This window comes from Typopeltis vanoorti, chromosome 21, assembly GCF_054136105.1.
Source record: "Typopeltis vanoorti isolate ZY-2024b chromosome 21, IOZ_Tvanoo_1.0, whole genome shotgun sequence".
Classification (NCBI taxonomy): Eukaryota; Metazoa; Arthropoda; class Arachnida; order Uropygi; family Thelyphonidae; genus Typopeltis; species Typopeltis vanoorti.
The window spans coordinates 51348414-51363599 of record NC_143569.1 but is presented as its reverse complement, the minus strand read 5'-3'; the positions used below and the strand labels follow the sequence as shown (position 1 = coordinate 51363599).

Below are 15186 nucleotides of genomic sequence, written 5' to 3'. Positions count from 1 at the left end.
ACATTATCATCATAATGTTTTAGCTCATAGTGAATTTAGACATTAAATGTATCATGATTTAATTTAGATTGAAATAATTTAAAGAAATTATTTCTGTGTTGCCATATAAAAAATAAAAAGTGTATCTTGTGACACAAAGAACACAGTACACAATACATGTCAGCTAATTGTTGAAGCTGTCTTTTAACTTTTCACTATAACAGGGCAAAATTAATCAGTTCTGACAACAGTGCCCTAACTATTGAACTTGACCATATCCTTAACACTTTCTTAGCCAATGGCTACATTCCCCAATAAATATTAAAATTCTGTAACCGCAACCCACCACCCTTCAGAGCAGAGGTTATGCAAGACCGATCACCATTCCATATATTTGCGGCACATCTAAAATATTGACAAAAGTCCTAAGGAAATGCACCTTACAACCACTTACAGACCGTATAAAAAATTGGCATCTCTTATCTGCTCCACTAGAGATCAGCCACATTCCTTAGATCTCCCTTGCAACTGCAAAAACTGTTCTACTATGGTCAAACAGGCAGGACAGCCAATATCAGGATTTCTGAACACAAGAGCTACATCTGGTTCCACCAATATAGCCACTCAGGACTAGCTGAGGACACTCACCACAGGATACACTGGAAGAAAGCTACTCTATTACACCACAGCAAATACAAATAGGAAAGGCTATTCATCCCTGAAAAACTTTCCAAACCTCAACAAATTTGAATATATAAGACTGTCCCAAAATTTGGGAAGCATTCATACTTCAGCCAAATGGCCAAGGGTACCATTTAGGACTCCAGGCCTGAAGTATTCTGAAGATGTTACAAAGGTACATATGGATATAAGAGAGAGAAAGTGAGAGCACATAGATGGACAGAAGATGCAACTTAAGTTTTGTGCAGGAGGTGAACTTTCTGTGTTTGGTTAGAGAATTCAAGTGTCAGATTTGTTGATAAGATTTTTTCTGTCTATACTGCCATAGCATATTTCTTTTATAAACCAAGGCTGATAATGGCAGGAGTTTGAATGGGAAAGATCTTTGTTTTATTTCTGCCTATGGTCCCACAGAAGGTTTTACTAAGGTAGAAGTGGAGGAATTTTTTGAGGCTTTAGATAGGGTTCATATATTTTTGGAAAAAAAATATGACAATATGGAAAATATGGAAAATTTAACAAATGGGTCAACTCACTTTATTGCTGCTACCCACTGTGTACTTGGCTGAACTTCTTTTCCGTTTTTCTTCCGTGTCAGGTTTTTCAATCCTTCTTTATGCCGGCGTTGGTCTACTGATGTTTCTAGGATACTCTGTCCTGCCGCACTTCGGGTGAAGATTATCGGCTTGTGGAATGCTTGCATGCGCGTTGGATTAACTGAGCAATTTTTTCCCTCTGACAACAGCTCCCGGTGAAGACTCGTCAATTCTTCATCAACTATCAGTTTTGCCTGACGGATCGGCTCCTCGTCATCTTTCTTTCAGATCACTGGCATGATTTCTCCGGATGTCGCGTCCTCGATGGCTTACTTCTGCCGGACAACTGTTGGCAACTTCCCAATCACGACCTCTGGATCACTGACAAAAATTTCTGAACCGATGATGCGATCTTTTCACCCACGCCTTTTATTCGGTCACTTCCAAATCCTTGTGCAGAGATATGTGAACTCCGAACATTTTGGCGAAATCCCTTGATCCTTTTCTTTGACTGACCCTTCCTTTGTTTTTCTCCTACACTCCCTAAATCCTATTTGTTCTGGCAGCAGACATTCATTTGAAACTTTTGTCGGTCCACCTAGCACTGACCTTGAGCTTCCCATGTAGAACACGCACAAAGCTTGATGTCTTTACGAAGCTCTAAAATTATGCTGTTTACTAATGGCAAGGTATTGCCTTAATACTACACCTTCTAGAATATTCCCATATTTGGCATAGAGCAATATACAAATTCCCATTCGGATTATTTACTGGGATCGACCTTGGTAAACTTTGTGAAAATATTTTGACTTTTAGAGCTACATAAATATTTTTACATAGCCACTTTTGCAATGTGCCCCCTAAACTTCAATTCCCTATCCACCAGCACTTCCAAATCCCTGGCCTCATCAATCTCCTGGAGTACAGTTCCACCAATGTGATATACTGCTGCTATTCTTTTCACCCCAAAATGCATAACCTTACACTTCGCCACATTAAATTGACATCCATTTTTCCTAGCCCAGTCCTCCAAACTATCCAAGTCATCCTGTAAAATTTTGACATCCTGTGCACTCATAATTGCTCCACCCAACTTTGCATCATCAGCAAACAAGTGAACACTTCCTCTCAGATCCTTTCCTATATCATTGATGAACAAACTGAAAAGTAGTGGTCCAAGAACAGAGCCCTGCGGCACACCACTAGTCACAAGCTGTCTTTTGGACTCAACTCCTGAATAAACCACCCTCGTAAGCCAATGCTGTTCCTTGCAGAGTATAGCTTGGTTGTCTACCCATTTCTGTATGGAAGTTCGAACTTTTGATAGGCTTTCTTCTTTTCCTTCACTGCCTGTTTAACTTCCTGTGTCCACCATATCTCACCAACCCTATATCCATCCCTATCTGCTCCAGTTTACTGATTAGAGTTCCATGTGGTATCCTGTCAAAAGCCTTGTCAAGGTCCAGTAGAATCACTGTAAACCCATTATCCTTATCCAGTTCAGCCATCACTGTGTTATAAAACGTGAGCAAGTTACTGAGGCATGATCTACCCTTCACAAAACCATGTTGTCCCCCATACAATATCCCATTTTCATCTATACAATCCTGTATTATTTTCTTGACTAATTTTTCTAAGACCTTGACAACGATTCCTGATATGCTAATCAGTCGGTGATTTACAACAGCAGTCTTGGAACCTCCTTTATGCAGTGGAACTATTTTCCCCTCTTTCCACCCCCTCCGGACTAACCCAGACCCAAGACTCAAATTAAGCAAAATGGTCAAGGGTGCTGACAATTCTTTAGCCGCTCCTCATATGACACGAGCTGGTATACCATCCATTCCCACAGATGTATTAACATTGGGGGTTACGCAATTGACTACTCACCTCCACTTCATTCACCACAATTCTCGTGTAATCTATTAGTTCATTCATTTCTGCAATGTCACCACCTGGATGATATATTCTTGCAAAGTGCTCACTCAGTAGCTCAACTATATCAACTGATTCAGTTACCTCCCTACCATCGGCATTCTTTAAAATCATTCTGCCATATACATTTTTCCTTTTACTTGCAACATATCGAAAAAACTGTTTAGGATTCTCTTTAGCCTGCATGGCCAATGTTCTTTCGTAATCCTTTTTTGCTTTTCTTACCATACTCGTTACCCTTCTGGCCTGCGCTTTATACTGTTCATGTGCCTGCCGGTCACCTTTCTCCCTAAATTCCCTCCATAGTTGTTTCTGTTTTTGCAGCTCAAGCTTAATGGTGTTATTCATCCATTTAACCTCTACTTGATTTATTATTCGGACTCTAGGTATACAGTCAGCCATTGCTTCATGCAAACACTTCTTAACTGCCTCTCATGCATTATCAACTTCTAGTCCTTGCAGTTGTACATGCCATGGCACTGAACCAATCAAATGCCTAAGCTTGTCATACTTACCAGCCCGATAATTCCACATGTACCCTGTCTTAATTGTAAATTCCACACCTTTAGCCACCTCCCAAGTCAAGACCCTATGATCACTCTCACCAATTGGTGGCAATGTGGTCATATTTGTTACAGCCAAATCCTCAGATGCAATTACTAGGTCAAGCACTCTCTGACCCCTAGTATTTTCCATTACATGCTGTTGCAGATATTATCCCTTAATAACCGCATAAAATCCAATCCCCTTCTCCCGTGTGTCCTCTCCTCACTCCAATCAATGCGACCATAGTTGAAATCTCCCATAATAATTACCCTCCTTCCACTCATTTCTTCTATTTGTTTGTGCATACTATCTCCACCATGTTTTCCATCACCTGGTCTATAGCAGCACCCAATTGTATATTTTGTTCTGCTAGCCACAATCTCACACCAAATGGCATCAAATGTTCTCTATTCTGCAATTCAACTTCTATTCCCCTTGGCTGCAGCTCATCAGCTATCATCAACAATACTCCTCTCCCCATTTTATTCTCCCTGTCATTCCTGAACACACTATACCCATCACATTCAATCCCACTAGCTTTATCATCTACAGTCAGCCATGTTTCACTAATGCCAATAACCTGTGGTCTGGAAGTACCAATCATGGCCAGAAATTCTTCCTTCTTGTTCCTAATACTCCTAGCATTAGTGTACATGAATTTCAGACCCCCATTAGCCCCATCCCTACCTTGATGCCTTATACTAACTATCCCATTTTGATTTGTTGTCCTTATTCGCTCGGGCATATTATACTCATTCATACACTCAACTGCCTCCCTAAGGTCTGCATATCTACTCCCCCCCCCCTTAATAAATCTAGTTTCTCTGATTCTGCACATCCACTTCATTCAACAACACTTTTTCAAGTCGCCTTACACCAAATCCATTCAAATGCAAGCCATCCATCTTATATAGATCCTTTCGCCCATCAAACTCGCGCCACACGTCCACAAATCTCACATGACTCGTCATACATAACCCAGGCATAAAGTCATTTGCAATTATTGCCCTCCTTTTAAACACTTCACTGTCATACCGCGGCAAAAGACTAACCATCCTAACTCTCTCGCTCTTCTTTTTTTTTTCCACCTCAAACAATTCATTCAGGTCCTCTATCATTTCCATTTTATCTCCTTTCAAATCATTCATACCTGCCACAGCAATAATTTCTTTCACCCTTTCCTTTTGCTCTCTAATAGACTCAGCTATGTCCTTGATGGTTGCACCAGGTTGGTACGATTTTGTCAAATCCTCTACTAACACACCTTGTACTAACGAATCTCCATACAGCACTCTCTCCTTCATTTTGTTTACGTTCACACTCATACTCTTATTTTTGCTATCATACTTTTTATTATTGGCTGGTACACTCAGTAGACTTTTGTTCATACACTCTAGCTACCGCTTTGCTCTTTGTATCGCTCCGCTCAACAACGCGATCTCACTCATTGCATCTATCTCATCTTTTTTATTTTCTGTTAAACCATTAATTTCCTCTGTATTAATACCATCATTCACACTTTCTACATTCATGCCCTCACAGTTCTCTGGTACAACCTCGCCATTTCTTGTCATATCACTATTTTCTTCATTCTGAAGTTTGACAAAAATATCACACTCATGACCTAAAATACACTTTAATTCCTAATTTTCCTTACATTTTCTACACACATTCACTCCTTTATTATCATCTAACCATACTCCAGCCGCACTCCGCAAAGCATACATTTCGCAGATAGTACACTGAATAATCTCCTTTATATTTCAGTTATTGAATAAAGATGGTGAACCATTATTACTATCCTCCATTTTCCTTCTTACGGGAGCCATACTCACTTCTGTCGTATTTTATCAAATTAATAATTGAAACACCAAAAACACACAAACAGACACACTAAGATACGCAAAGCAAAGCAAACAAAACTACGTAATATTCAAGTAAATTTGTCAATGATAACTTAAAATAACACTTATCTTATCAGGAGCTCTCAACAAACACTCATAATATATGGCAGTATATTTAATAAATAAAGCTTTTACCTTGTGTTTTCGTGTATATATTGTATAGAACTGAATAAATTTATGTGGAATACGAGAAAGAGATTAGCTGATTACAAGACAGTGTTCCAACCAACTTTAACTGATAGATCTGAAAGCTGGGTTAGAAATAACTCTTGATCAAAAGACTAGAGACCACAGATATTAGAGTCCTGAGTAAGATCAGGGGACTGAACATGGCATGAATGGTATTATGATATTAAAAATGAGGATATTAGGTAGTTTGGTCATTTAAACAAAAAGGGAGAGGAAAGATTAGCAAAACTTTGGGTCTTTTCCCTGCCAGGTTGGCAGGAAAAAGACCCAAAGGAAGAATGAGATGTAGACGGATTGATACAGCAAAAAGCACCTTAAAAGACAGAAATATAAGATCTGATAATGTTGGAATCTTGACAGATAACAGGCTAATCTGTTAATTGGTGATAGGAAGTTAGTAATGATGTAACTTTTGATGTAGTATTATCATAAGATCCTATACACTCCCTGAAGGTGAGTCAGGAATTTGATGATGATGATGATTATTTCAGTAATAATTCAAAGCAAATGTTTATGTTAAGGGAGTAGAAATCGTAAGCTGATCATGGAAAAGTAAAAATTACAGGATTATCTCCCTGGTATCATTTGTAATTACAAAGAATATCACCTAGAGAACAATATGAATTGCAAATGGTTGTCTTTAATTAGTGTTTGTTTTTATTTGGTGATTTATAAGTCGATAATAACAAAAATTAATCATGCTCATATTATATATTCTGTAAAGATTTGACGGATGAATATATGTATTTTGAGCCCTCAATAGGAGAAATTAGACCTATTGATTATACATATTGCTGGGATGGTTTAATGGAATATCACTACGTGATGGGTGAAAGAAGTAAGCACTTTCTGAGTTGCTCTCAAGGTAGAGTAATCAGTATTATCACAAGGGCACACAAAGAAATGAATCAGAATGTGAAATACTTAGGCTAGTAGTTCTCTGATTTCACACTCTGGATGTAGTCAAGAGTGGCTGTTTTATTACTGTTTTTTGGTGGTGGATCACAATTTCCCAGATTTTTTACAGCCAAATTTTTGCAAATTAAGAGTGTTTTGCATAAATTAGCAGCATTTCTAACTTTTCTTCAGTTTGGGATGATGTTATGGGCCTTCTTTCCATCGTGTGAAAGTGTCAAGCATGAGGCTTGTTAACATCTTTTTCCAATTTGGATTCATACTCTGATCAGTAGTAGAAAAGAGAGAAATATCAAAACTGCGCTACTTGATTAAAAATATCTGGATGTCTTGCTCACCCCAACTCTCATTTTAATATGAAAGGCATTAACATGGAGTTGGTCCATCCCTTGCTGCTATAACAGCCTTCAGTCTTTTGAGAAGGCTTTCCACTAGATTTTAGTGTGCTGCTGCTGCTGCTGTAGTACCTTTTTACATTTTCAGAAGAACATTAGTGAGGTTGGTCACTGATGCCAGGTAATTTGGCTCGGCTCATAATTGGCATTCCAATTCATACCACATATTCGATGGGTGAAAGCAGAGCTCTGTGCAGGGCAGTCAAGATCATCAGCACCCATCTCATCAAACCATTCCTGAACAGAACTTGCTTGATGGAGGGAGGGGTATTGTTGCATTGGTATAGGAAAGGGCCTTCACTGAATCATTGCCATAAAGTTACAAGCACAGAATTGTCTAGAACAGGGGTTCTCAACCTTTTCAATTGGTGTACCACTTTATTTAATTCAAGATATTAGATGTACCAGTAAGGCAGTGGCTCACGTACCACCACTGGTACGTGTACTATAGGTTGAGAATCACTGGTCTAGAATATATTATAGGCTGCAGCATTAAGATTTCCCATCACTAACTAAGGGGCCAGCCCTAACCCATGGAAAACAACCTCAGACTGTGATGCCTCCACCAAACTTCACGGTTGGTACAGCACATTCAGTAACATTTCTTCTGGTATCTACTAAACCCAAACTTGTCTATCAGACTGACAGATGAGTCTTCACACCAGAGAATGCATTTTCACTTCTCCAGATCCAACGGCAGCAAGCTTTATACCACTCCTAACACCTGGTGTTAGGTTTGTATGCTGCTGTGCGGCCATGATAATCCACATTCTTCAGCTCCAGCAAATCGGTTGCGGTGCTGGTGTTGGTTGCAGAAGCATTTTGGTACTCAGCAGCAAGTCTTTCAACTGAGGAGAGGTTTTTTTTTTTTTTTTTTTTTCCCCCATATGCTTCAGGACTTGGCAGTCCCACTCTGTGATATGTGGCCTTCTAGGTCACAGTTCCATTTTTTTGCTCCTAGGCATTTTCACTTCACAATAACTTCACTTATCATAGAGCAGGGCAGAAGTTTTCCTAAGTTGTTGCAAAGGTGGCATCCTATGATAGTGCCGTGTTGAAAATCACTGTGCTCTTCAGTATAGCCAATTTTGCTATTGATGTTTGTCTATGAAGATTACAAGATTGTGTGCTTTTTTGATACTTGTGTGAGCTATGGTTGTGATTTATGTAGCAATATCCACAACTACAAGGGGGGGGGGGGTAGATATTTTTGATCAGATGTGTACATAATTGTGAATTAATAGAAAAGGCAGGTAAGCAGAACATATGCTGGACACATTTCACACAATCATAGAGGAGGGAAACGTGAGGACCGTTTTGAGAATCAGCATATGGATTACAGAATACTCCTAATTTGAATAAATTTTGGCTTCACGGCGGACATCACGAAACTTCCAAGGAGGTGGGATACTCATTCCTTTCTGAAAAACATCAACAGAAAACTGGCCACTCTTAAACTGCATCCAGAAGATTCAATCACATCTAGAATATTTGCTTGAATTTTTGATCATGTTGTGATTTTTTTCCCTTGAGAATGTTTCAGTGGCTGGAGGCAAGAGACTTGTAGTAAAGTGCGTACATCTTTTACCTATTGTGTTGTGATATTCCATTAAGCTCTCCATGTCAATGGGGATTTTATAGTTGCAGTATACTATGTATATTGTTGGAGGTTAAATATATGTACTAAAAGCAAATAGCCTTTTCAGTAGTGGTGGTGTTATTTCAGCAATATATATTAATACAACTTGAAGCACTATTAAAAGAGGAAGCATAACTGGAATGGTGGTTCTAGTGTTGTTATTATGTGACACCTCGAAGGATGTACAGGGTGGCCATAAATTAAATTTCCCTCTTTGGAGGTATCTATAGCTAAAACTAATACACGGAATGAGACCACATTTTATATTGACACTTTCGAAGGCATGGGGAGGTGAATTCCATGAAAAAAAGATTTAGTACTAAAAGTCGCCGATGGGGGAAAATTTTGGTGCTGGCGGAGTCGAAAGCAGTCAAATATTTGCAGTAAAAGCAGGTAAAAAGGATTATACAAATTTTACTGTACGTACGTGACAGCAGTGCCACCAATTCCACTTAAAAAGAGATTAGGAAAGTTCAGGCAGTTATTCGAATGCCTGACGAAAAAATTCAAATGACTGGCACTTTTACACCAGCATTTCAGTAATGAGGGGGTTATCAGTCAGTTCTTTCCGACGGCATGGCCGCCTCAATCCCCGGACATCACTCCATGCGACTTTTGGTTGTGGAGGTATTTGAAATCTGTTGTGTATGTTGGTGCCGTTCCCAACTTGCATGTCTTGAAAGAGAACATAAAACAGTCTGTTATGAACATCCAATTCGACTCCTTACGCTCAGCTGAAGAGCATGTTGCACACTGGATGCAATTTGTTGTACACAAGAAAGGTCAGCACATTGAAAATTGTGTATGTGATCCAGGGGACCCTGATTCTGATGAATAAAACATTATTTCCTGTGAGTTCAATCACTACATTAATTTCTGTCTCTTGCAAGTTTGTTGTTTTAGTTTAATTATTATTATTCTTATTATCATTGTAACACACCACATATCCAGCTGGAATGAGTGATGTGGCTGTTGCTTACACCGTTGAAGTGGTATTATTCCATTTTATCTGCCTTTAATGTAATTAAAATTTCCCCTATCGGCGAGTTTTGGTACTAAATCTTTTTTTTCATGGAAATCATCTCCCCATGCCTTCAAAAGTCTCAATATAAAATTTGGTTTCATTCCGTGTATTGGTTTTAGCTACAGATGCCTCCAAAGAGGAAAAGTTATTTTATGGCTACCCTGTAGTATCAATGAAGGGCACCCTGCTCTACAACTCTCAGTCTCCACCACTTGATCCACCAAAAATAAAATAAAAAATTCCTCAACATCACCTTCAGCATCTCCTTAATCAAGAACCTCCAAATGAAGAAAAAGTAGTTAATGTTTTCAGAGTAGCTGATTCAGTATGCAGTGAAGTATTAGGTTTATATTGTAGCAAGAAACCATCAGTGGTGTACTTTGAGAGATGTAATGAAAGTGATCTTTAAAAACAAAAATTACAGGTTATGTAAATGATGGATAAAGATGAGCTAATGTTTTAACTTTGTATCCAAGAGATAGTTGGCTGAGTGGTTAGCATATCTGCTCTCTGGCCAAGAGACTACCAGTTCAAATCCTGCCAAGGATATGGAGGTTTGTGATTGTCCTGCTGACTCTTTTGGGGAAGGGCATCTGTGACCTTACCACTTCTTCTAGCAGAAAGCTTCACTTCCAAAACTCAGTGAGGTACAGGAGTTACCATATGGCAACAAAATGATGTCACATGTGAATAACTCACTCCAAGAGAATGAGCAGATCCAACGGGTTATGTAAATCCAACAGAGTGGATAGTTTCTTAGTAAAAGGAAGGTAAAGAAATGGTGAACTTAAGATTGGTCCACTTCACTTTTACCAGGAAAAGGTTGCTGTTATTCTTGAAAATTATTCCAAGAAACTTAATGTATTAAATATAGCTTAAGATTTTTTTTTTTTTGCATGGTTTGTGATATGAACTACTCTATGCATATAGAGGTCACATAGTTATACTGTTGCTTGACTGCTTTCATCTTGTGGTGTGTATAATTAGTTTATTGGAAAATTATGGTGTACAGCATTACTTGGGATGGGGAATATATACATTGATGCAGTTCCATTCATTTGGTACACTTGTAAGTTTTATTTGCAAATTATATATAGTTATATTTGGTGATAATTATACATACAGTTTTCATAAAATGTGCAGTAATTTTGGAGAGGTGAACTGCATACATGCCCAGGGCCGGTTTTATCATTAGGTGAACCTAGGGGCGAAGATGTAATAATTTTCTTGCTATACAGATATTAGGAGTAATCATATATGTATACAAAGGTATTGGTTTTGATTAATACATTTTTTTTAATGTTCATAATGATATTATTTTTATAAATATCCACATGTATAGGCATGTACTTGTGTGAGTATGACAAAATATATATAGAGAGAGAGACAATGTATAGGGGTGCCTAAATTTTCTTTACCTAGGGGCATCAGATACTCTTGGACCAGCCCTGTACATGCCCTTACTTAATAACTTTATACTTTATATTTCTTCATAAATAAGTATTCTATAAACTACATAGAAAGGTGATTAAATTTGGTTAGATGTAATGTTATTAGTTATGATAATTAAGATCCTTAGCACCATTCATTATGGGTGTAATTTTGTGTTCCAGGTGGTTTATCATCAAACAGCTACCAAATGCATGGTGTGTGAAGAACAGAATCGCAGTGTAGCTCTGGTGCCATGCAACCATTATGTTCTTTGTGCACAGTGTGCTCCTCACCAGACGAACTGTCCTTACTGCCATGCTGAAATAACATCTCGGTCAAATATAAATGTAACATTATAAAACTAGCCATTTTTAGGTTTCCTGGACCTAGTCCAGAGTACTCTTTCATTGAAAATTAAGGACTTTGATGTGAATGGTAACCATCTTCTAATTGTCACCTTCAATACTCTAGTGCTCATGCCTGATTGTGGTGAAACTACATATTTCCAGAGTACATCACTCCTGAAGGCATTATTTTATCTCTGAATGAAGTAGATTTCATTACTACATCAAATATTTCTTAGGGTGGAATGTACTTATTTGATCACAAGAAAAATTTTATATATATTGTTATAAACTTTAAAAAACAAATTCCTCTGTTACATAATGGATTTCAAAATATGACAGCTCCCTATAGCTTGTATCATTATCATCTGGCATTCACTAGCATTTTTGCAGATTTTGAAAGTCTAGATCAGTTGTTTTATCTTTGTATAAAAAAAATTCAAAATTTAAAGAACTATATATGTAAATAAATATATGCAGATTTTAAATTGCAATATTAGAGTATTTGAATAGAAAATAATTGTATATTAAAAGGGTGTGCACAAGAGGTTGTAAATCATTGGCTGTGAATAGGAAAGAGTGAAGCCTATGAGTAGAATAAAAGAGAACCCCAGTGATTTTTCATTTTACATGAACATATGTTCAAAAATTGTAAATTGGTTTGATGGAGAAAGGCAGGTGAAATGTGCAAGATATGAGAATATAGAGCCCAGTGATTGGAATTTTTTTAGAATGAACATAAACAGCATTGTACATATTTTTCCATGCTACATAATTTTAGTAGGTTTAAAAAATTTTGTTTATTTGTATATTTTTCTCTTCAAATTCAAGATCCCCCACCCCTGTCCTCCCTCATCCTCTTTATTAAGTGTCATTGTCATTGTTTGTGCATGTTTTTTTCCCCTAAGCATCAAGCACCCTTAAGTCTAGAAACTGTTTAGAGACTGTTTACATGTTAAAAATGGGTCTCAACCCATAAAGCACAAATTGTATTTTCTCTTTGATGGACTGTGAAATGAAAAAAAGAAAAAGAAAAAAAAAAATTTGATATTTGCTGTACCACTCCAGTGATGTTTTACTACTGACGATGATGCTCACAAATTAAAGAATAGACTTGAACTTTTTCTACAGTTGTTGAATACAGTACAAAGCAAAGTGGTCATTTTATGATCACCTTTAATTCACTGGAGGGTACTTACTAACTTTATCCTTAATTATAAAAGTAAGTTTATTGTTGGTCTTGTGGCTTAAGGGGACCAGCTTTTTATTTTTTAAAAATTCTTACAGGCACTTAGATTCACTTTGAGTGACCATAAGTATTAAAAAAAAAAGTCAGTTTTTGTAAACTGAAAACTATGTATATACCTGTTTAATTTATTTTAAATGATGATGATTTCATCAACTTGATAGATCCTTTATCATATTTGGATTTATCATGACAACAAAATTTCTTGTACTTCTTGTTTATGATATCATTTAATATGCTTAATATTTTTTCCAGAAGCGCTAAGTAGACATGGAAATTGTGCATATGTATTATGTGCTTACATGTCTTTGCATTTCAAAATAAGAATCTTCATTAAAATGCTTAAATCTTCAAAACTGTGAAGCGGAAAAAAAAAAAAAAAGGAAGCAGGTATCATATGCATTTAAATAATTGTTCAAAAAAAAAAAAAAGAAAGCTTTGAAATTTTATTACAAAGTTCCTCTGATGATAATACATGTAATGTTGCAAGAAATTAATGTAAAACAGTATTCTGTGAAATAAATTTTGGTGATTTTTTTCATTGATAATGTATTTAAAAAAAGTTTAAAATATTTGAGGAAGAAAATTGAAAATAATTGCTTGCACTTTTTATTTTGTGTAATTTGTTCAGAGAACTTCTGTTAAAAGGCAAGTTTCTGTTTATGTTATATATATATTTTTAGCTATATGTTGTTATATATGTTCTCAAAATAAGGAGGGAGAACTTTGTTTTTAATGGTTTATGAAAAAGTGAATAAGTTGACATTAGTTTTATGTAAGATTGGAGGGAAGGGGGGGGGATGAACAAAAAAAATTGTCACTTTTTTTTTCTTTTTTTTTTTTGTATATGCATGTTTAAACACTTAAAAGCATATGTGTAAGTCAATTTTGTTTTCTAAGAATTTAATAAACATATTTTTTTACATGTTCAGCTGCTTAGTAATTTTTTTATATCTTGAACATTACTAGGAGGTCTTCCTGCCTTTGGCCTTCTTAATAGTAGCAGTTGTTTTAAGAAAATAAAACAAAACAACAACAAAAAAAACTACTAAGTTTGCTTAAGCTTTTTTAAAATTCCTCTTCTCCAAACATGTAGAAAAATTTGTTGCTTTCTGTGACCTATAAATCTTTTTTACCATCTTTCAAATTCAGTTGTTATAGTGTTATGACAAAGCATAATTGTAGATGAAGCTTGTCTTTTCAGTAATTTAAATTTAGGCTCTTGAAATTTTTAATTATTCTATGCATTGAGAAGTGAGTTTGTCACAGTATCAAATATGTAGCTATTGGCTTGTGATAAATACATTTCTGTGATAATTACAAGATCTAAGTAGATTAAAATGTGACAATACTTGTATGTAGTTTGCACTTATTAAACAGGATGTCTATACTCACACAAATACACTAATTCATAAACATTTTTGGTATTATAGAAATGTTGTTCTGCACTAGTCATTTAAAGCATATACACTTCTCATATTCCCATCTGAGCTTGGATGTGAATAGTCTGTTTTCTTTTCTACAAAACTGGATTAAGAAAATAGTGACTTCAAAAAACACTTCAGATTTTAAGACTTGTATGCCTTATTCTTCGATACTATGTTCTTTTAAAATATTAGGTATAGTTTGTTCAAAAGAATGTGGAATAGCATATATGGTGATCTTGCAATTATTAGACTTTCAGATAACCTAATATTCAGTTAACCAACAAGCAAATAGATTTTCTATTGTGGTTGAATAACTGAGAGAGAGAGAGAGAGAGAGATTATTGTACTGTATTTCATTATACATAAGATCATTCTGCTCTACCTGTGTAACTGATATATTTTTAACTTAACATATATAAGAAAGATTTGTTTTCAAAATCCATGTGTTAACAGATTTCGCTTAGGAAGTGAAGAGTTGGTGCTTTCTGATCTTGCAAGAACAAAAACCTTGTGTGATAAAATTTGCTTTAGAAATCTAACTTTTTATTTATTTATTTATTTATTTATTTTTATACCGATGCACACTTGTATAGTACATATTTTATTTTGCAATATTGCAATCCTATACAAGTAGCTTATAGGCAATATCTCAAATTAACATAATCCAGAAGGCTCCTCTTTACCTTCCAAATTTTATGAAGTCTGTTTCACAGAAAACATCCTTAAACTTTATTCAGAAAATATCCCTTCAATATTTAGCATTCTTCTCCATATGTGTAATATGAAATAAGTCTTGAAATAAAATCTTCCAGTTTGCAAAAAAGTGATTTTTAAATAATGAATGACCCTTGAAGAAAAAAAAAAAAAAAAAACACTTTTTTCCCTAAAAATTGTAAACATGTATTAGTAAGTGGTTCATCTTGAACTTTTGTCCTTACCTTGATAGCAGCCATTACTTTAAGTTCACTAACCCAAATATTATAGATTTTAAACTT

At 36.0% G+C, this 15186-nt stretch overlaps 1 protein-coding gene across 3 annotated transcripts in view; it reads left to right on the top strand.

Moving 5' to 3' along the window:
* unk (RING finger protein unk) overlaps positions 1 to 14121 on the top strand; it is a 343825-nt gene extending 329704 nt beyond the window's left edge. For all 3 annotated transcript variants that reach the window (XM_090411598.1, XM_090411597.1, XM_090411600.1), the window contains one exon: positions 11357 to 14121. In XM_090411598.1, the coding sequence (XP_090267724.1) occupies positions 11357 to 11533 (177 nt within the window). In that variant the 3' untranslated portion in view covers positions 11534 to 14121. The remainder of the gene's footprint in view (positions 1 to 11356) is intronic.
* Positions 14122 to 15186: the final 1065 nt, after the last annotated feature.